This window comes from Miniopterus schreibersii (genome assembly GCF_964146895.1).
Source record: "Miniopterus schreibersii genome assembly, chromosome: 9".
NCBI lineage: Eukaryota > Metazoa > Chordata > Mammalia > Chiroptera > Miniopteridae > Miniopterus > Miniopterus schreibersii.
In genome coordinates this window covers 10,360,509-10,383,555 of record NC_138118.1, presented here as the reverse complement: position 1 = coordinate 10,383,555, position 23,047 = coordinate 10,360,509, and the positions used below count along the sequence as shown (strand labels likewise).

Genomic DNA, 23,047 nt, shown 5'->3' with positions numbered 1-23,047 from the left:
TTCACATTCACGGCCCTTCCTCGAGGCCTGATGACGTTCAGGCAGAGTTCACGAAGCTCAGAACCCTTGGGGGAAGCGGCGTTTGCTGGAGAGTTCTATGAAATGCTTGAGAACGGTCTTTCCTTTCCCCGTCTGGGAGAATCAGGGATTTCTGAAGCTCGTCCCTTTGTATTTAGGTTTCAATACATCAGGGCGATCTAAAGAGGGGGCTGGGGTGGAAGAGCTCTCCAGACTTAGAGGAAGCCTGGTCGCACGCCCTATGCGAAGGAGATCAGCACTGGGGCCCTTGCTTAGTGGGGGGTTATTACTGTATGACTTGTTGGGGTTCATGGTGGGCACAGCACAGAGGCCCTGGCTTCCTGCCGTGGCCCATGAAAGAGGAGAGATGCCTCGATTATTCACAGGACTGTTTCCCTTGGGAGGCGTTGTTCAGCTCACTTTCCCTCGTTCCTGACTCATGGGCTGCTGTGTTAGCTAAATGCTGACGGAGAAGCAACATTGGGTGAGAGGCTGGGGAAATGTGCTGCGGACTCTCCCGTCATCCCTGTCCTCATGGGACGTCGCTGTCAAAGACCCCACCGAAGACAGTGCCTTTCTTTCATCCCCTCCATCCGTCCTGGGGGCTTTTCCCTGCTGCAGTCTGCTTGTGAAAGGGCCGCGTTCACCATCCGTGTTTGCCATTTGCGCTCTACAGGGTCCCCTGCTTTTATTAAGCACCAGTCCATAAAATGGGCAGTGCGTGTGGCCAGAAGCCCACCCCTTTCCACTCCCCACGGGCGGCTGGCAGTGGGGAGACACGGACCCCCTCAATATTCTTAGCTCCAGTGGAGTCTTCAACCTGATGGCGAAAGCAATTTAGCTTTGAAGATACCTTGGCTGCATCCTCAGGCCAATTCACCATTACTCCATGGCTAGCCCAAGGGATGTTGAAACCATCGCTTTTTAAACGGACTTAGTTATCTGAGGAGATAGGTGTTTGTTTATTGCATCTTATCACTTTAAAATTAGAGGTGGCTCTTTCAGGAGAATGCTTGGAAGCTAATCCCAGCTGCTTTCTGAGACTATTTCTCTGGACAATAGAAACATAGACTTGTCTACTTAGATTGTTGCTTAGAACCCGGCTGGAGTGGCTCGGTTGGCTGAGTGTCATCCTGTGCACAGAAAGATTCCTGGTTAGGGCATGTGCCTGGGTTGCCGTTGGGTCCCCATTCGGGGAGGCAACCGATTGATGTTTCTTTCTCATCTCTCTCTATCTCCCCCCCTTCCTCTCTCTAAGCATGTCTTCCCATGAGAATTGAAATTTAAAATATATATATATATTGTTGCTTACAGCCCAGCAGATAAGGGGAGTCATGTGCACAGTCTTGGGCACTATATGGTAGATACCAGAGTGGCAATTCTTGGTTTCTGGAGACCAAACTCAAAGTACCATTCTGCATTATGTTGCTCTGAACCTGATTTGGGCTGTGCAAGCCCAGGTGTGTTCCACAGAAGCAGCATTTCCTAACTACTAGATTACTCTGGCACTTTTGTTCAATTCTAAACCACCAGTCTAACCCACTAAATATTGATAGAAAGTTAAAAATATAGAGATGTAGACATATAGACATCTATACCGACATATACATTATCTATAATCTCCATCTATAGATTGTAACCCTCTATAACTTTTGCGCCCAAGAGTGATTTAATTAGTGTGTATGATAGATTCTCACCGCTAGCGGGTTGCCTGGGGGAGTGTAGGTGACAAATGCAGGACGGTTCCAATAGCAAATTATAACACACAAAAGCACCTTTTTTAGCATCACCTTGATTTATTTTCCTAGTGTGTTTTTTCCTCAGATGGAAAAATAGTTTCATCAAGAGAACAAATGTTTCTGCCGAAGTGAAATAATTTCACGTTTTAATGCTTTTCTTTAAAAAAAAAAAAAGGTCAACATTGAACTTGTGCATGCTCTGCCCCCTCCCCCTATTTTACCGTCTAAAAAAAATTTTAAATCCATTGGCAGAAAACAAGGTATTTTCCTCAAATAGGATGATTGTATTTTATTGCTGCCTTGTTTAGTACATAATTTTCTCAATTGGGAAAACAGTCTAGGTGAAAAAATTACCTAACAAGAGAAGTAGTTTACATGGCACATAACATTTAAATTGCTGCCAAAAGAAAAAATGTAAAAAAAAAAGATTTTAAGTGGAAAACATCACATAACTTTAAAAAAACTTACCTCAATTTTCTATGGTTTATCGTGTACTATAAGTCAACTTTCTAAATAGGATTACAGTCCTTTAATCTAAACCCCTAGCGGTACTATGGTATACATTTAAAAAATGCTACTACAAAAATGTTCTTTTCTTTTGCTTCTGCCTATTGTGTACTTAAGCTATAGATACGTTTTGAATACAAAGCCTATGGTAGGTATAAATGCAATAGTTAACTGGTCCTGTTTGCTGATGTCCCTTTCATGTTCCACGGAGGTGGCCTCTCTCAGTCCAGCATCTTCTCCTGTTTCTTGCCTTCCTTTTTCTTTTTCTTAGATTCTGCTGCAATTAAAAGAAAAAGAGAGAGAAAAGCATCCCATTAGTAAGCTATGGGGGGAAGTCACTTCTCTGACAATTGGCCAGGAGTGAAACGATCACGCAGACAGACAAGGGGCACGCCTGGGGCACGCCCGCCTTTGCCAGGAGAGTGTCTATGAGAACCGGCAGGAGTAACGCAACCGGCTCCACGCGAACATCTATAAATGCCTGTGATCTTACCGGCTGCCCCCATTTAATATGAAAAACACTGTCTGGGGGGCCTACTGAAAAAATTGAAACACAACAGCCATCTCCAAAAGGAGGAGCCAGGTGACTGCTCAGTGGAGCATTACAAGGGCCTTGCTTGGCCCCCCACTTCCCACGTTCCCTCCCCGGGAGGCTGCTGGTGAGCGGATTTTCTGATGAGCAGTTCCAAAGTCCTGCCAGTCCCCATGCGCCCTCTGCTTGTGTTTTTGGCCAGCTATTCATCCGTGCGGGACCAGCTCTGAAGCACATGCGGCCTTGACCCTGGAAGGACCCCTACTCTTGGGTGAAGCAAGTGAAATGTACAACTGGCCCAAACCAGGTGGATAACACTATGAGGCTGTAAGTCTAAAGACTCCATCCTTTTGCACTCAATCATCTTGCCATCTCCCTTTTCGTAAGCACAGGAGCGTGCCTTACAGAGCAGGACGTCAGCTTTGGCTCCAAAGATGAGGACGGGCAGAACCCCTGGGCCGGCCAGTGAAAGGACGTCGCTGGACACTCCTCAGGGCCTTCCCCCATCTGGCCCGCAGTGGTGGCCGAAGCACATGGGGTGGGTACAGGCTCTGGAGCCAGCTGGCCGGAGGTCAAATCCTGGCCCATCCCTAAGTTATCATGAGACTCTGGGAAACCTAACACACGGGTTCGTGTCTCAGATTCCTCGGTTGCCAACTGGTATATGTATAGCACTGCTTTGTAGGGTTAATTCCCAAATGAAATGAGTATAAAATCCACTGAATACAGAACAGGGCACAATGGCATGTGCTCAATAAAGACTAGCAGTTTACCATTAGGTGGTAATAGACTTAATGAACAAGAGGTCATTTCTCTGGATAATATTCTCCATCATCACCTGGACATACTGGCTGAGCAGGTCACTGAACGTGGTAAGCCACAGAGGAACACTGGGACAAAAACAATGGCCAGCAGGGATCGGGGCACTGTTCATTCAATCGGAGGGCCTGTGTCCAAGAGCGCCCTAAGGCTAGTGATGGGAGGGGACACGATGCCAACCACAGATGTACAAATCCCAGTTTATACTTAAGCAGAGCTCGAATCTTTATCATTCAGATCTTCACCACCTCTTCAGGTAAGTTTTAAAGTTCATCATAAACCAGGCAAAGTAGTGTTTCTGCATGAAGTACCTAATCCTAGGCTTCCTCCACTCAAGCTTCAGGGGTGCACCATGTACAGTTAGGTCAGGAGTTGCTCCAACCTGCTAAATTGCTGCCCATGAATATTCATTTTGCTCTCCCTAGCCTCAGGTCCCTCTTTCTATATCAAAGACACACTATGTGTGCTTGTCATTATAAATGTCTTCTTCTTTTGATCCATGAAAGTTAAGATGACCAGAACTTCCAAGTTCAAAGCTACCAGAAGGTCAAAGGTTTTCTGTTTAATGTCTGAGCATTTAATAATTCCCATGCTTTGATTGACTTTTTAAGGAGCAGTTATATATTAAAATGGTATCCTCAGGGAATAATCTAGGATGTTTACTGGGATATAACTTTGGTTTCCCTTGTCTCCATTTCTCCAAATTCCTTCCTGGGCAAGAGTGGATGTTTGTAGCAATAATTTGCATATTTTGGCTAGCATATCCCTATTTCATACATAAATCTGAATAAATGCCATACTGATGAGAGTCTGAATACATTTATTTCATAAGACTTGAACTTACTCTGAATATTGCACACCAGTTGAACTAGCGAATGCAGGTTGTTCATTTCAGGGAACACTTTGGGGATGGGACTCTCCTCAGTTCTCTAAGGTAAAGGCAAGAGCACAACCCCTGCCTATTACCTGAGCCTGACATTTATTTTATATTCATTAATTAACAATTTGCTAAATACCAAGAAATCAACCAGTTGCCCATTTAATCTGCACCATGTCAATCAATTTATGTTTTTGACACAACTGGCAGGTCACTATAGGATTCCTTGGACACACTGCAGACCTTAAGTCCACTTTGGGTTCAAACTGAATAGAAAAATGGGATTCTTCAGTGAAAAGATGTGGAAAGAAGGAAGACTTTGTATTTACATGAGGTTAATTTGATTTCTCACATAACAAAGTATTCAAATTTTTTAGAATAAAAAAGAAAATTGGGACAGTAATATTGCTTCCAATCAAAAGCAGGTTTTTTGTGACTTTGATGTATATTTTACTTATGGACTAAATGAGTTTTGTCACTACTTGTCTCTGGGGCCTTGACAACTGATACAACCTCTCCAGCTTGACCCAGTCTACATGAAGGTTTTTAAATAGTATCATGGAATCTATGACCTGGAAAGTACCCAGTCCACCGCCCCTCTGTAATGAAGGAAGAAATAGAGACCAAAAGAGTGTCAGTGATTCCTCAAGGTCTACATAATCCAGCAGTAGAACCAGGTGAGAGGCCATTCCCTAACCCTTGACCTCCACAACCATTAATCACTACACCTGGAGTAAATTCCTATTATAGGGGTCTTAGTTTGTGCTTAAATCTTGTCCACTGTTGAAATCACCTCTTCTTACTTGATTCTCTACGTTTATGCCCCTTTCAATTCCCCAAGCACATTATTTTTTTTCTCTCCTAGCCTTTGACCTTCAACCTCACACTTCATCCCATCAACCCCACACTTCCACCACTACCTCTACCCTGTTAATGCTTCCCAAGGTACCGGTTTTGACACCCCTTCCAATGTATTGACCTCTTGATCTTATTTAGAAGCCTTTTCTCTTTATTTCCCCTATCAGAGCATTTATCTCTAGTGGGAAGGCACAATCTCTCCTCATTGTTATATCCCTAGCCCGTAGCACAGTGCCTAGTGCATTGTAGTTGACTAGTCAACCTTTAGCAAAATAAATAAATCTGTAACACACAAGAACACATGCCTCATTGGCTCACCATACACCATTTTCCTTATGGTGGTCCTTTGAATTTTCCTTGGTTATTTCCATCTCAGCCTTTACACATTATGTTCGGTCCACTGGAGTGTGTTTACTCTTACTATCTCACCTTTGTTTAGCCAACAGCTACTCAGCCTTAAAATCTTACCTTCAATTTTACTTTCTCAAGAAAGTCTTCCCAGAGTTTCCAGACAAAACAGGTTCCACCCCCAGTTAGATTCTTCCATTGTGACTCTCATTGTTCTTACCAAAATTAGAATTGAACTATTAATTTTGTATCTAGTTATTTAATATGTATTTCCCCTGTCATATGAGGGTAGAACCACATCTATCTTTTGCATCTGTGTCTTCAGTACCTGGTATATTATAAGTGCTCCTAAAATACTGGTTGCACACAGTGAAGAAATGAACACTTGAATGGGAAATAGAAAAAAGTCAATCCATTAGTCTAACAAGGAAAGCAAAGAATATAAATTCAATCAGAATCTTGCAATATTTCAGTTCTTCAAACAAAAATAATTTATGGAGAATAAAATTACAAATATATATATAGAAAATTTATCCAAATTTCTCAACTTTTTTTTTGGTCTTTAAAGTAGAATGCTGAAATAACTGTAGGTAAAAGTAATGTCCCATTTTATCAGCTTTAAGGCTACAGTGAAAGAAATCTTTACTATGAGCATGAGGGTCATGAATTGGCCCGGAGCAGGGCTCTAACTGGGTAAAGCAAAGTGCTTTGTGATTGAATCATAGGCGGCTACTCTCAAAGGTTTAAAGAGCCAGTGTGATCACCATCCTGGTGTGACACAGTGGGGCACCATAGTTCACACTGAAAAGAGTCCAGTCAACGGGAAGGAAGTATACACAAGCTACAACCAAATAATACCCCAGGCCACCTGTCACTCTTTCCCCCTCTGGACAGAAGCTGTGAGGCAGGAATGGATGCAAACAGGAAATGAGCCACTGTCAAAATGTGAGAGGAAAGGACACCTGCCTGAGAAGAGACTTGTTCTCGCTCCCTTGCATGATCCCAACCAGCACATCACTGCAGTGCCCTTGGTGTGTTTTAACTTCCTGGGTTTACAGCCTGTATCCTTTTGGAGGGTGACAGTTTTTGAGTTGCTGGAGAACAGTACTCATCTCTCTCGCTTTCTCTCTCTCTCACGGTAAGTATGTAAACATTTTTATTATTTTAATAGAAATAGGTTTTTTAAAGATATTTTTGCAAGTGTTCAAAAAATCCTGAGACTTTCCTAAAAAGAAATATTCTAGAAAGGATTCTTGCCTCTTATATTGCTATAAATCCTAGCAACTGGAGTGCCATCTTTACCAAATCCTAAGTAGAAAACTCAAAATTGAGCGCACACAATTCTCTTCATACATAGCATCTATGATGGTAAAGAAGAGAGATAGTGAGAAGAAGGCATAGGAACCATGCTATGATATATTCTGGGTTCATAAAAATTTTAAATTCTGAATACAAAACAAAACCCTTATGGCCACTGAAGTAGTAAGTGGCACCATGGCCCTCTGTTTAGTAAGGAAACAAATCCATTAGGATAGTACTGAGAACCAAGTCTTCACCTAAGGAATAGCTTTTAATCGATGTCTGCCATTTAGCAGCTCTGGGATCTCGGGCAAATCAATCATTCTACATTGTTTCCTGTAAACTGGGGATACTAAAGCCCCGTATGTCCTCAGAGGGCCATCAGGAACATTATGTGGGATTACAACCTCTGAGATGCCATGTTACTACTGGTAAAAAACCCATTTATTTAGCAAATGCACATTCTATATCCACTGTCTATCAAATGCTGTTCTAGATGCTGGGACATAATTGCAAACAAGACTAAATTCTGCCCCCAAAGAGCTTCCAAGGCAAGTAATTTTTTCAAGATCACTCTGTGTGAGGGTCCTTCAACATTGTAATGTACTCTCAGGGTATATATTTATATTAAAGATCATGGGTATGTGGCAGCTGTTACTCTTGCTGCTAGTTTACTCTGACCTCGAAGATACCTGTGATGTAAAAGAATATCCACAGGGAGAATGAATCACTGCAGAAAAAAGTATGTCTATAGCAGGCCAGGATGTTTTCGAAGCTTTTGATATGTATTAGTGAATTTCTTTCTAGAAAGGAAGTACTAATTTAAATTTCTATCAGCAACTTATATAAGAGCCTATCACAGCAAACTTGTTCTCAAAAGATAAATAATCAGCCACAGGCACCATTTCTTTTCCATCTAGTCACTGGCCTTTAGAGGAATAGAACTGCCCTGTAGTTGGTACAAGGAAACACCCCCTCCCATTTTCAGTATTAGGAAAATCTGGGAGAAATAGGGTTGTGAGTAGGCATTGAAATATGTTAATTTAAAGGTTTTTCAAAGACCTTGAGGGGGGATGTTATTCCAAGAAGTAGAAGAGTTGAGAATTCTGGAATAAGGGTCTCATCTCCCCCTTCCTCCCCAGATGGCCTGCTGTGTACACAGAAAACTTTTTTTTCTTTTTTTAATTAAGAGGTTAAGTGATTGAGAGGAGCCTGGATTTTAACTGAGGTGAGTCAACCTCTGTTTGCTACTGATTTACATAAAGTGGCTCTGGGTTATTTAACCAGTGGGAAGAATTATTCACTAGAATAAGAAGAGATGTGCACCTTCTAAGAGGTAGAATTTGTACGTGAGGGAGCCACGGACAGGCAGAAACGGACACTGGGGATCCACAGGTAGGAGGGCCAGCACACAGGGACAGCTGGAGGCGTGCCAGAGACACCACTAAAGCTCACCGGCGGGGACTCATCCAGCAAACCACGAGAACTGCGTGAGGAAGGGGAGCATGTCACTGTCAAAGAGCACTGTCACCATGCAGACATGCCCCAAACCCTGGGTATCGCCAAGATCCTTTTAAACCTTCATGAATCTATTTAAAAGGACTTGTCTGTGCTTAAGAATTATCTGCCCAGCCACCTAATCCCTGGCACCATAACCGCTGTGCCTCAGAAGTGATGATAAAGCTTCCCGATCCGTGAGTGCACAACCAGAGCTCCCCTCGGATCCAGGCTGGGCTTCCTGACGTGAACCGTTCATTAGGTTTCCCAGTCTTTCCATTGAAATAGGGTAGCACATATTAAGTGCCACAATACAGAAGGGAATTTTTATTTAAAAATCAAAAGCATAATCTTTAAAAACCTTTCTTAATGTGTCTTTCTCAGATGTGGCCCTGGCTAATGTCTATGTTACTACGATTTTGTTGTTTCTGCTTTGATTTCTTATTTGGTAATATCACTCACTTCCTTTCTTCTTTCATGGACTCGATGCATTTCCTTCTAATGTATGGAATGTGTATGCACATATGACTAGAATTATGCATGGAAGACATACATGCACACATATGTACACAGATGACTGCTCCCCAGTGCTGCCCACAAGCTGATAACTGTTCTTCATCTCTTTCCACCTCTCTGTTGGCTCACCAGCTATTTCCTAACAACTCCTACCACTTCCTCTCAACTTTCTGCCTTTTTACATTTGCTTTCTGATATCAAGCAGATGTGAATAAAAGATATCATGCATCTGTGTCCAGACCCTGGAAGGAAGCTCTGTTCTGGCCCCATTTCCTTTTGAGGTGACTCAGCGCTCAACTGCAACTCCTCCAAAGACAAGTGTCAGCGATAAAAGCGCTGGCGAGTCATGTAGAGTTAATGGAAGGCCTGGTGGAGGAGAGGGGGAAATTATTTCATCACCCACACAGAACAAGCTTAATAAAAGTCCTCAAACATGTGGGCTACTTTCCAAAACACCTCACCCAGTATCAGTAGACGAAGCCCTTCTCCAGGCACCCGGGGCCTTCTCAGCCTCTCCCCTCCTCTCTGCATTTCCCTGTCTTTAGGGGGAGCAGTTCAGCTCTCTGTGAGCTCCTCCAGCCCATCAAGAAAGGGACCATCTTTAGGGTGCACTTCTTTGTAGAGTCAGGAGCGTGCTGGAGTCACTCCAGATCTGACCTATATGCATGTGCGTACCAGGCAGAGAGTCACCAAGCTGAACCCCCCTTTTTAGCTTAATCCCTCCACGTCACCCTAGGCATTAGCTAAGCCTAGTCATTCGTTTGGGAAAGTACATTAAGCATATAACCTAAAGCTGAACGTTTCTGTGGATTTTGCCCTTAAGAGTCAGAGAGAAGAGCAGCGAAGATGGGAATCAGGGGAGCTTCATCTGTAAGTCTTTCCATCCAGGGCTGTCTCACAGAAGACAGACTGTGTGCGTGTGTGTCAGCTACGACTTAAAACACGGAACAGAAATTCTCAATCCGGTAGAAGTTCACAGATCTGCAGGGGTCAAAAAAACAAAGAAGGTCCCTCAGCCCAGCAGCTAATGACTGCGAACAGAGTTCTATTATGCAGACTCCCCCAATTCTAATTATTGTATAGCTGCTCTGTGTGCGCGCAGCTAATGAGCCTCTGAGCGTGGAAGTTACCAAGGGACATGAAAGCAGACACGCAGTGTGCGGTAAACCCTACAAATATTTACAGTTCCTAGCTCCGGCAGCTGTGCCGGCAATTAGGACTGAAATTTCTTTAATAAGCATGGGAGCAAAACACCCAGGTGAGCCTTCTTCCAGGTGAGCGGGTTGTGCTCCGACAGTGATTTCTCTGCACATCTGCGGAGGCGCTGAAAGAATGATGCATCCTGGTGAGCCAGGCCAGGCCAGTTTAGTTGGACGCATCGTTCGTTCATTGCCATCAGTGCTGTTCACTGAGCTCCTCTCGTGGACTAGAAACCAGGACATGCGGTAACTTGCAAAGGTGAGTGAGACGTGGCTCCTGCCCTCAAGGTGTTCACTACTGTGAGCAGCAAGTCTGCGCTGGCAAAAATGCACAGAGGAATGAATGAATGAAGGTCTTAGCAGAGGAGTGAACTCCCCCAGCACCGTAATGCTTGGGAAGGGAAGTCTGGTGAAGTTTTAACACTGATCTCTTTTGCAGTCTTTGAACTCCTTGTCTCTAGAATGCCAGTATGGCCAGCTGCTCCTCCCAATTCAAAAGTCACCTCTCAAAGCAGCTCTCCCTGGCTACTCTAACTTAACCACACACACCCCCACTCCAGTCACTCTAACACCTGGCTCTTTAGTTTTTAAGACCACTTACTCCAGTATGGAGTTATCATTTTAATTATTATTTATTTATATGTGTCACTATTATCTGCCCACCGCCATCACTGGAACAGAGTAGTGAGAGGAAAGGACCATCGCTAGCTCCTCATGTATTGCCTGCTCCATCCAAGGCTCTTAACAGATTTTACAAATAAATGAATAAATTGGAAGCAATGCCAAAGGACTGTCATAGCATTTGCCATGCCGTGCAGTACCCTTGGGGCTCCTCCTACTCCACTATAGGTCCAGATAGGTCGTTAATTTGTCCCTGGTGCTAACTCTAGCAGACAGCACCCATCGATAAAGATTTACTGAATGAACAGAGTACGTTTTACATAATGAAATACGTAACTACAGAAGAACAGGTTCCAGGTTCTAGAACCACAGGTTCAGAGAAATGGATGTGTGAGATATCACGGCCCATTCGGCCATCCCTAGGAGTCTGGTGTGACTGAGGCACAGGACATGGGCAATGTCTGGAGCAACAATCAAACATGAGCCAACCTGGATGACGCCTGAGCAGCACGTCCTGCTAAGGAGCCAGGATCTGAGTCTGCTGCTGGTGGAAAACCATGATCACAGAGGGATTGTATGAAGGAATAAGTGGGTCTGACATTCATTGCTCTTCTTAGATAAGAAACGGAGGTCACCGTGTTGGGTAGATTCAGGGCAAGGGGCTGTGCATAGAGCCAGAGGTCAGACCGCCTCCTAACTCAGTCCTGGCTCCTGCCTATTAGCTGTATAACCGTGTGCTCAGCATCGACCCTCCAGAGCTTCACTGTCCTCATATGGAAAAGGGGGGTCACAGTAGCACCTGTTTCCCAGAGCTTTTGTGAATCTTCAATGACACAATGTTATGACATACTAAACTATAATCAAAGCATACAACGCTCTCAATAAATATTAACTGTAAGTACTATTATTGTAATCACCATAATTTTTTTCTTTTTTGCCTGAAAAGCTGCTGAGGGAAACACCCACCTCAAGAAGTTCATTTGGAAGGAAGGGAAGTGTCTTAAAAACATCGCACATTTATCAAGCATTTTTACATATGTGACTTCATTTCATCTTTACCACGCTGCTAGGAGGTATTCATTGTAGATCCCAGTTTACAGAAGACAAAAGAAGTGTCACTCTAATGAGAAGGAAATTAGATCTTTTCACTTCACGTACAGTAGCATGGATGGGAAATAATATACAGACGTTCACACAGAGCAATGAAACAGAACAGAGCACCTAGAAATAAACCCACACCTATACGGTCAATTAATCTATGACGAAGAAGGCAGGAATATACAATGGCCTAAAGACAGCCTCTTCAATAAATGGTGTTGGGCAAACTGTACAGACCCACGCCAAACAATGAAACTGGATCACTTTCTTAGACCATACACAAGAATTAATGCTCCATGGATTAAAGGCTTAAATAAAAAAATAAAATAAAATAAAATAAAATGCAGATGTTTGAAGATTTTCACAAGCAGGATAAAAAAGAAATCGAAACCTTGAGACCAAACTGAGTAAGAGTATTTTCCTCTAATCAAGAACAAAATTCCCACAAGGCACCCCAGGCTGCCTCTCTCTCTGGTCAAAGGCAAGAGCAGCAGCCGTCCAAACCCCACCTCCTGTTCCAGGGCCTCGGGGGAGGGAGCCCATCCCAGGCGAGCCTGCAGTGGGATTCTGCCCCTTCACCTCTCTCAGTGTAGTGAGAAGCCACCAGCCTAGCAAAGCTCATCCACAGGGTGTTGCCATGCTCGTTCCTGAGGACATCAGAGCCCAGAAAATAGGAAAAAAATTGTGGGGGAACTTCTTTTATCTTTAAAAGAACTAACAAAAGAATCTATTTAGAGAGGAGAGAATTGAGAATGCTGGGAATATCACTTTCCTGACCCTCTTTCCATTTAATCATCAGCTGCCAAGAGCTGTGTCCCACACGCAGCTGAGTCTTGCACTCAAACAGTTGCCGTTCTTTTGATCTTTGAAGATGAATTGTCAAACCTAAGAGCGGGCTAGGCAACTGTCCAAAAATAAGAGCAACAAGATGGCAAAGCTTTTAGAAAGAGCTGGGAAGATAATAAAAGGAATTGGGGTTATCGTGAGCAGGGGAATTGAGCAAGGGTCTGGTACCAGCAGAGCGTGAACTGGCCGACAGGACCGCAGGAGGGATGAACACTGTTCCCTGGGCCCCCTGTGACCCAGACACCCATCCACGTGTTCCTGCTTCTGACGGTACCACTTGAGAATACCCTTCTGTCCAGGCAAACTCGGAGGCCAACATCATCCCATGCTGCCCCGTTGGCATCAAAAGGAGCCACCGTACCCCTTACTTATGCACCTTACTTAAAAGGTAACAACTAATAATTTCCGTGTCAATAATAACTCAAGATTCTAGAATGTTCCAAGGTGATCATTAGGCCAGGTCGCCTTCTGCACAAGCCCTGACTCTAGACTCCTCATTCCAGTGGTAACAACCAGCAGCCTGATCCATGGGCTGCTCTGCTCCCACAGGCGTGACCGCCTGTAGGCCGGGGCTGTGGCTCCCCATCCTGGCAGCTCCGCCTGGCCAATTCCACAGTGAGCTCACCCTCCAAGGGGATCCCTGAAAAGCACCTGTGGCTTGGAGAAGATCTATTTGCCCTCTGAAGAGTTCTCTGCTCTGACATTTTAGACAGCGCCGTCAGCACAGACTGACCATGTTTCCAACTTCGCCTCTGGTCCACAGCCCAAGTATCCCCGAAGCCTGGAAAAGCACATTACCGATGGCTCCAACGAGGAGACCTAACTCTTTCCACAGTGGAGCACTCAGCTGTCCCCAATATAAGATAACGCTCAGCAACTTCTCCACATAATGGCATCGAGGCCTCATGGTGAAGTCTAGCATTAAACTCGAGCACAGTCCAACACCCCTCCAGAGCCCCTGGCAGACTGCTCACTAAAGACCAACCTGAGACCTTCCAACTTTTCCTCCTGTATTTATAGGTAGAGTTTGCGAAGCTAAAGAGATGTTTTCCTGACTCCCTTGCAGCAATGTTTTATATGGGACTGAGTTTCCATCAATCAGGCAAAGGTAAAAGAGTCTTAGAAGTAGAAGTGAGTACCTAGGGAAAAATAGCCAAATTTGGCCTATGCACCGAAAGGTTGCCGGTTCGATTCCAGGTCAGGGCACGTACCTGGGTGGCAGGTTTGATTCTTCAGTTGAGGAGCATATGGAAGAAGGCAGCTGATCAATCTCTCTCTCTCTCTCGCTCGCTCGCTCTCTCTTCCTCTCTGTAAACATGCCCTCAGGTAAAGATAAAAAAGGGGGGGCCAAATTTGGAGAGATTGGAAATTACAGCAAGAAAGGAGATGGCCATGTCTGGTTTTGCAGGTGAGGGCAGCCACGGTGGAATTTCCAGGGTGTGATTCTTAGCACAGTTGGTGCTGAGCAGTGGCTGATTCCAACAGGAGGGTGTCTGCTACATCAGCCACATGGGGTGTGATCAGTCATTTCTCCTGGACCTGTCGCCTGGAAATGCAATATTCAGGGCAGATCTTCTGACCCTCCTAGGGATTCTGTGAGCTATGTAATATCCTTGAGGAAACCTTTTCTACTTCCCTAGCTAGAGTAGATCTTGCTGCCAAACATCCCTGACAGATACAGGGTTTCCTTAATAATCTTAACACTCTCTATATCTTTTCTTAAGAAATTAAGATCTCAAGTGTCCAACACAATCATACATTTCACCGATTTATCCCGGCTAGATTCTGGCAGCAATTCAGCAAGTTCTGGTTATAATCTTTCAATCAATGACCTTCCCCCAAGTAACCCTGCCCCTATCCCCAGAAAAGCTGTATTCCAATTGTGCGTGTCTGAGTTGTTCTGTCTACATAAGGTTATCAAGACTCTCTTGGGTGTAGAATACAGGTGTGCATGATTAAGTCTCCTCAAATTAAATGGGTTTTAGCGCAAGGGAACCTTTAGGTAAGAGTTTCCAACTTGGTATCTAGTATCATTGAAATTGTGGACTAAAGCTAGAGTTAGAGCTTGTTCGGTACTGAAAGCAGCAGGAAGGACCACTTCTATCCCTCCAGAGGCAATGCTGCTCGACCGGCGCGTGCTGAAGTTTAAGGCAATTTTTAATCAAAGCACGTGGGATGTGTAGTAATTTCCCAGTTTAGATGGCAACCCCAGGTATGAAGCACCCTCTCTCCCCAAGTCCTTTAATCTTTTAATCTCATTATTAGTAATCAAGTCACAACAATATCTCCAGTCTTCCCTCAATTTAATGCTGGGTAGCCTCAAGCCTTACCAACATCTTTATGACCCATTCTAAAATTTAAAGCCTATGTTTTCACACTGAAAATCATGTGTCCGCATCTTAATCCACTATCACTGCCCCAAACTGAAGAGGCCAAGCAAAAGAGTTCTCTAAAACAAACAAACAAAGGACAAATAAAACAGAGCCAGATCCTATATTCAATGAGAAAGATAATGATTGGGGGGAAAAAGACAATTTCTTGCTATAAGCTCAGTGGCTGTGATATGAAAGAATTTTACTTCTCTCTCAACAAGGTACTGAGTTTCCTCAAGCACAATACCCTAAGCCGTTTATTTTGGAAAGTCTGGCAGCTAGGAAAGGTTCCTTTCCTGAAATTCCCAAGTTTGAAAAAAGGGCAGAAAATGATACCAAAGAGAACAAAAACCTGAGCTAATTCTGCTGCTAAACGACAGGATAAACTTGGAGGAATCACTGATTTTTCTGTCCTTTGTCTGTCATATGAGGGTAACAGCAGATGATGGGCCAGGTCCCCAGGAGCTCTACTATTTAATGATTCTGGACATAGAGACTGACATAATATGGACACAGTCCCACAGTTTAAAATACCCAGAGGCAGCACAGTGATGTTAAAAAAAGGCAGCAGGCGTTTGGTGACTTTGAATTTGAATCCTGGTTCCAGCATTTACAAGCTGTGAAGCCTCCGGGAAGTTGCTTAACCTCTCTGGGCCTATGCTTTCTCATACACAGAGTGGGATAAACAAAACGTATGGCAGAGAGTTTGATCTAAAGCTTAAATGATAAAAAGTGCCGATCACACTGCTCCTTTGGAAATTAGCGGGGTCCCTACCTCCCTCTACCCTTTCCCTGCGCTGAGTTAAAACAGGAAAAGGCATGGATGACATTCTTTCCCGAATAAAGGGAGGAAATGATTTATAACTATGTAACTCTGAGAAAAGCTTAGTTACATGAACTCTTCTAGCAGTCTCCGGTGGATGTGGTCTGTGAACCTTTTTTCCCTTTAGCATTTATTTATTATACAAATATAAATGCAGCCCTACTGTGTGCTATGCATCGTTCTCGGCAAAAGGGATACAGTAGAGAACAAAACAGGCCAGACCCCTGTCCTCCTGAAAGTTTTATTCTGATGGGTGTCTTCCAGAATAGTTTTAGAAATAATGTTACAGAAAACGTCTTTTATCTTTGGGGGGTCATTTTGCGTATCAGCGTTGGGCTTTACGAAGCTTACCTTCTCCTGTTTCAGAGGCAAATGAAGCCCGCGGAGGTTAGCTTATACCTACATGTGGTTTAGGTGAGAAATCAGCAGGGTACAGAAGAGAACATGAGCTTAGAGTCAGCCAAATCTTGGCTCTGCCATTTACTGGAGATGCAGCCCTGGGCAAACAAATTAGCCAGGGGGCCTCAGTTTCCTTCAAAAGTATATCTGCTTACAGAGGGATATATGGGACTTTATGAAATAACATATATCAAGCACCTAGGTCAAGACACAAGAGCTGAAACAGAACAATACTAATGATAATGTAGATTCCATTTTGTTATTATTTGCTTTCCCATTAATCAGAAAAGATGAGCTACCTTAAGGTTGGAGGCTCTCAAAGGGAAAGCTGTACTATCCATTCATGGCTGTTTCCGAAAAACAGCACAGAAATAGACACGGCCCACACATGCCACTGATTTCATTTTGCTTAAACCAGGCGACATCTGTCATGGAAAGTGTGTGTGCGTCTCATTAAGAAAATCTGTCTGACACGTCTCCCTAGCTCAACTCCTGTGATAAGATTTTTCTTTGTTCAGAGTGCCTGCTGCCAAAACAACGTTCACGAAACCCTTCGTGTGGAAAGAGAAAGGACGGGTTGGTTTTACCAAAAGTAAGTTATGCACAAGGTGAGGGCCGCGTTTCCACGGCCTATAAAATGCACAACTGCTGCTGAAATACGGAGCTCGCTCAGGGGGATCCCGTTTTCAATGAATTACAACCGTGATAGTCAATACATGAAAAATTACAGAATGTCTACCCACTTGGGATATTTTTATCATCGTTTTCAAGGTGAGATCCTGAACCAAACAGTTCACCTTCATTACATATGGGTGAATGTAAAAAAGTGAGTTATGCCAAGGGGTCCTCACTGAACGCATTTACCAGACATCCTGAGGGGTCTTCCTTAATCACATCCCGGCTTTGTCCTATTTATTCCAGGCTTTTAACATTTCCCATAGCATCCACCACCTAATTCTTTCTCTCTACCCATTAACAGAGAACAAGACAGCATGTGCATGTGTGTCCGTGTGTGTGCACAGTGTGTGTTGTTTCTATGAATTTCACACTAGAGCAGTAATTCTCAATTTGGGCTGATATTAAAATCTTCTAAGGAATACTTTCATTTTCAAAGCTGCTGATGCTGACTTAGTTGGTCTGGATTTTGGCTGGGCGCTGGCGTTTTTGTAAGCTTTCACAGAAAATTCCAATGCGCACCCCAGGTTGAGAACCACTGTGCTAGGATGTAGAGACTTCTTCCTTCCACCCCTTTTCTTTCTCAGTCTATTTTTATGCTGAAAATTTGGGTTAAACATAAATTTGAAAACTGTATCTAAGTTTTTCCAGTGTTGGAAATGTCTCACTGAATAGATGTGGCCATTATTTTTCATTAGAACTGTGTAGCTGTCTCCAGACAAGTGACATTTGTGAAGTTGGAACATGCACAGAGTCCTGACCCAACCCTACGCCCTACCTTCCAAATACACATACAATCAGCCGACATTTCCATGACCTGGAAAGGGCAGCCTGAGTCCTAGCGTGTCCTCTACAGTCCATCCAGCCTACACCTGGCCATCCCAAAGTCAGAGGTAACCATCTCCGTGGACAACTCCAGCAGAGGCTGAAGAGCTAAGCCTGTGAAATGAGGCCTTTCTCACACCAGCAGCAAGCAAGCCCATCCTCTCTGATTTCTGGGGATATTTTTCTCCAATATTATTAGCTTTATAACTGCTTTTCTGAGTTTCTCCTTATAATTAACTTGGCCAAAATGAATTTTCAGGTCCATTTTTTTTTTTTAGCTCAAATCTGAGTAGAGACCAAGGAGATATTTTAATTTAGAGTTCACTGAGGCCCATTGTGTTTGTTTGCTAGGGCTGGGCCCATACCACAGAGTCGGTGGCTTAAACAATAGAAATTTACATTCCCACAGTTCCTGAAGCTAGAAGCCCAAGGTCAAGGTGTGGAGAGGGTTGATTTCTTCTAAGGCCTCCCTCCTTGGCTTTTCGATGCCTCTTCTCCCTGCTCCTTCACATGGTCTTACCTCCGTGTTTGTCTATATCTTAATCTCCTCTTAAATGCCTGTCATATTGCATTAGGGCCGCCCATATGATATCATTTAATTTTTAGCTCTTTAAAGGCCCTATCTTCAAATACAGTCACATTCTAAAATACTGAAGGTTAGGACTTCAGTATTTAAATTGGAGAGAGGCACACAATTCAGCCTATAACACCCAGGAGTTAAAAGAGTCTGTCTTCCCTCAGCTGGGAGACTATTTGTAGGAAACCATGCCCATGATATTGGTTTTAGTTTGATATTTACTCTCTCCAGCATAAGAACAGGGTCTGACTTTCTGGAAATGAATAGAAAGCTAGCTCTATATGATTCAAAAATGCCGTGATAAATGTAGTTGGTAAGCTAAAAAAGAAAATAAAGGCTCTGGAAGAGGTATAAGAAAGACAAAATTTATCAAGGTATGCGGTGAAAAAGGAAACTGTAAAATAATTTAACTGATGTCATGTAAACTACATATGTTAGATAATCCAGGAAAGACTTGACTTTAAATTTTCTGCCTCGTGACCTTTATAAGCTTGTTCGTACTTGTCAGAATGTAGTCCCAATTTAGGGCTTGGAAAAAGGCCACCCTATAGCAACTGTCTTAATTGGCCTGTTTCGCTAAGCTGTTTATTTGTTCCAGGAGACTGTCCAATCCCCCCATCTGTGCTGAGGACTTCAGTCGCTTGCTGAAAAGCACTTGTGTGAAGCTTAATATATGGGGCTTTTTCAATTCCTTTCTGAAGACCCTTCCTGGTCGGTTGGTCCATTCATCCTGGAACTGTGGGGAAGAGCAGGAGCTCACCTTGAGGCTTGGGCTTGGTCACCTTGCCGCAGGGCTTGGAGATGGTGACGGTCTTCTGGCAGTCGGCATTGTGCAGGGCGCGCTTCAGGCTCCCAGTTCTGGTCTTCAGGGCAGTATTCAGGTCGCATTCTCCCCAGGCCTGGAACTGGTATTTGCACTCCGCTGAAAGCAGGGGAAGACCAAACAGAAACTCTTGAAAGATCCCATTATAGTGCCATGAAAATAAAGGCACTTTCGCTGTTAACTCTTTGGAGTGAAGTAACTGTAGGTTCACATGCACTTGTAAGAAATAAGAGAGAGCCCATATACCCTCGATTGTGATGTCATCCATGGCTGTGATGCAATAGCACAACATGGAAACGGGCATGGATACATGTCACAGAACCTATTCAGGCTCCGCCAGTTTTACATGCATTCATTTAGGTATGGGGGTGGGGGGGGCTTGGTTCTGTGCAACTCCATCACATGTGCAGATACAAATGACCACCACCACCATTTATAGTCAAAACAGTTCCAACACCAGGGTCCCTTGGGCTAGCCTTCCATAGTCATAGCTACCCTACGTCCTCCCTTCCCCTCTCTCTCTAGCCTCTGGCAACCACCATTCTGTTCTCCATTGCTGGAATTTTTTTCATCTTAATTTTGTCATTCATCTACATAAACAGAATCAAACATTATGGAAACTTTTGAGAGTGTTTCTTTTCCCCCACTCAGCATAAGAACCTGGAGGTCTATCCAAGTCGTGTGTTTCAATAGCCTGTTCCTTTTCATTGCTGAGTAATATTCCAAAAGTAGGGCAAAAGTAGGGTTACAGTTGTGAGTACGTGAAACAGAGTTTATTTTTGTATTATTATTTATTAATTATTGTATTATTTTTCCATATGAACAACTGTAAACCTACTTTTGTCCCACCCTGTATATCTACCCCAATTTGTTTAACCATTCACCAGCTGAAGGACTTCTGGCTGGTTCCCAGCTCTTGGCTATGACAAATAAAGCTGCCCTATACATCCATGTACAGATTTTTGTGGTGCAGTAAGTTTTCATTTCTTTAGGATCACTGCCCGAGAGTGAAGCCATTGCACTGCGTGATAAGCACATGTTTATTTTTGTAAAAAACTGCCATACGACTGGACCATGTTACATTCCCATCAGTGACACATACATGATCTAGTTCTTCCACATCCTCTAGTATCTGGTGTTACTTTTTATTTTAGCAACTCTGAGAGGTGGACGGTGTATAGTGACATCTGATTCATTCTCATTTTCATTTCCCTACTGGGGGAAAATGTTGAACATCTTCTGAGGTGTTTGCTACCCATGTATCCTCTTTGGTATAATGTCTGTTCATGCCTTTTGCCCACTTTATAACTGAATTGTGAGTTTTGAGAGTTCATTCTACATTCTACATACAAGTCCTCTAAGACACACTTTTTAAAACTCTTTGTAGGTGGGTCTGTATGGTACTCAGACATGATTTAAGGTCACATGTATCTGGATCGTGCCAGGCTTTTATAGAACTTATGTCCATTCATAAAAAGTGCCCCAGAAGTAATAAAAAATGAAAAGAAATTGTCCTTCTTCACCGGCCTATAAGACAGAGTACCTGTCTATAGAACAGTCAGAATATGTGGGTCCCACCATGGCTAAGAAAGACAAAAATCTGAGACTATGAAAAAAAAAACAACACAGGTAATTTGGATGTGCAATAGTGGGTTTAAAATTAGAAGCGTTGAAAGAGTCCTCAAATCGGTAGATGAGCAGACTGGCAATAGTCAGTGGGAGGAAAATCTATGAAAAGTGGCCATGATCAGCCCTGCTGGGTTTGATAAGTAGGTCTATGAACCAGTGTGGAAGGTGGGCAGGGGTCAGAAGAGCAAGAGGGCCCGAAAGAAACAGAAAGAGAGCTGGAGAAGGGGGAGAATAAATGTTAAAAAGAGGAAAGAAAGACACAAGGAACTCAGAAGAGCGAGCAACACTATCTTGTCCAAAATGCTAGTAGTGCTGAAGCTGAGAAACCCTGGGGTTAGGCAAAAGGTCTTATTCTTTCGTATCTGAAAAGATAAACTTATTTAAAATAAATGATAGTCAACCTCAAAAAGAGACTTGGTGGAAGCATGCAGGAATTATGCCGCCGTGGGAGATTAAGTGAGTAGGCCGCCAGGGTGGGACTCACCTCCAAATTGCTTTTTCCAGTTGCAGGGGATCTTACATCTCTGGGTCTTCATGGTCTGTTTGCACTCGGTGCCGCTGCGGGTGCCCTCCCGGGTGCCCAGCCCGCAGTCGCCGCTGGTGGGCACGCACACGCTCCACTGCCACTCTCCGCAGTCGGACTTCTTCACTTTCTTTTCTGGAGGAAGGACAGATAATCAGCAGGCAGAAAGCTCTTCAACCCTGCATATAACGGGCTTCCTTCCTGGGGCCCCTCATTACGGGGCCTGTGCTTTTCACCCCTCTCCAGTGCCCAGCCAACAGCAGGGGCTGGACAGGCCTTGGCACAGCGACTGAATCACCGAGTGACCAGGGCAAGGGAGAGAGGAAGCGGAGGGGGCCTCGGCTGAGACTGATCTAACTCCCTGCGTGCCAGGGGCTGTGCCAAGTGACTTACTGACGTCTCCTCTCAGAGGCAAACATTTCTATGACAGAACATGGTCAAAAACAGGTCAATCTAGAACATGAGGACACATTCCATTGGAAGCAACGGCGGTGAAACGAGCTTTCTCAATGCAAGCCCACGACCCTCTCTCTGTCTTAGAGACAGGACAGCGTGATGCCAACGTGGCGGAGCCACTCCCGGCTCAGGCTGCCTCCCGGGAGCCAGGGCAAAGGCGCTTTGCCCACAGATGAGAGGGGGTGTCGCTCAGGTTCCTTGAATCGAAGGAGGGAGGGAGGGGGGAAGGAGGGGGAGGGAGGGAGGGAGGAAGGAAGGAGGGAGGGAGGGAGGGAGGGAAGGAAAAAAGGAAGGAAGGGAGGGAGGGAGGGAGGGAGGGAGGGAGGGAGGGAGGGGGCACACAGTCAGCCTCTGGATTAGAAGGACAGGGTCAGGAAGAGCCTGGCCCCGGGCCCTGCCGCTTACCTGGTTTCTCTTTCTTCCCCGCCTCTGCAGTGCCCACAGCTGCCAAGATGAAAATGAATGCCAAGAAGGCAGCTGCCAACTTTCGACGCTGCTGCAGGTGCTGCTGGGACTGCATTCTAGGGATAAACAGAGACAGGAGAAGGCGGGTCAGCCTAAGTGGAGAGGAAGGCCCCGGGACTCCTTGAGGCAGGGCTCCAGGCTCCATTTCCAGAACTTCAGACTTGGGGCCCAGCTGTATCGGTTCTGTTTCGTGCAAGCCTAGCTTTTCTCTCCCACAGCCACTGCAGTGCATTCGCTGACCACCCCCAGCAGGCCTCCGCGCAGACGTCACACGCAGCCGTTTGCCACGGGTGACTCAACAGTGACAAGAGCAAAGGGGTTTTGATGGCATGTGTCCGAGCAGACTCCCACGATAAGTCTCCTGACAGCCAGTGACACTTGGTGATGTCAATAGCTATCGTCGTCTTCATAACTCTTGACAGTTCCTAGAAACGACCGTGGGTTGCGGTCCACATGGGTATTTGAATGGACACAATGAGTGGACAACCCGGGCAAGTATATGTTTGCTGTTATCTGTAGGTACCTCAGTACTGACCAATCTCTCTGATTTTTTTACCATTTTCCATGATCATGAGTCTCTTATTATCATCAATGTGTTATTAATCGGTCCACCAAAGAAGGAAGCACAAACCAGAAGTAGGCAGAGCACACCTCTATATATATATCTATCAAGCACACAAAACTCACGCGCTAAAAATCCTCTAAA

General features: G+C 44.4%; 1 protein-coding gene across 4 annotated transcripts in view; it reads right to left on the bottom strand.

Moving 5' to 3' along the window:
• Positions 1 to 1,886: 1,886 nt before the first annotated feature.
• Positions 1,887 to 23,047, bottom strand: part of PTN (pleiotrophin) — an 88,036-nt gene continuing 66,875 nt past the window's right edge. For 2 of the 4 annotated variants that reach the window (XM_081147455.1, XM_081147453.1), the window contains exons 2-5: positions 22,282 to 22,397; positions 21,382 to 21,555; positions 19,206 to 19,367; positions 1,887 to 2,541 (exon numbers count right to left, since the gene is read on the bottom strand). In XM_081147455.1, the coding sequence (XP_081003581.1) occupies positions 2,486 to 2,541; positions 19,206 to 19,367; positions 21,382 to 21,555; positions 22,282 to 22,396 (507 nt within the window). In that variant the 5' untranslated portion in view covers position 22,397 and the 3' untranslated portion in view covers positions 1,887 to 2,485. The remainder of the gene's footprint in view (positions 2,542 to 19,205; positions 19,368 to 21,381; positions 21,556 to 22,281; positions 22,398 to 23,047) is intronic. The other 2 variants (XM_081147456.1, XM_081147454.1) reach the window with 1 other exon arrangement.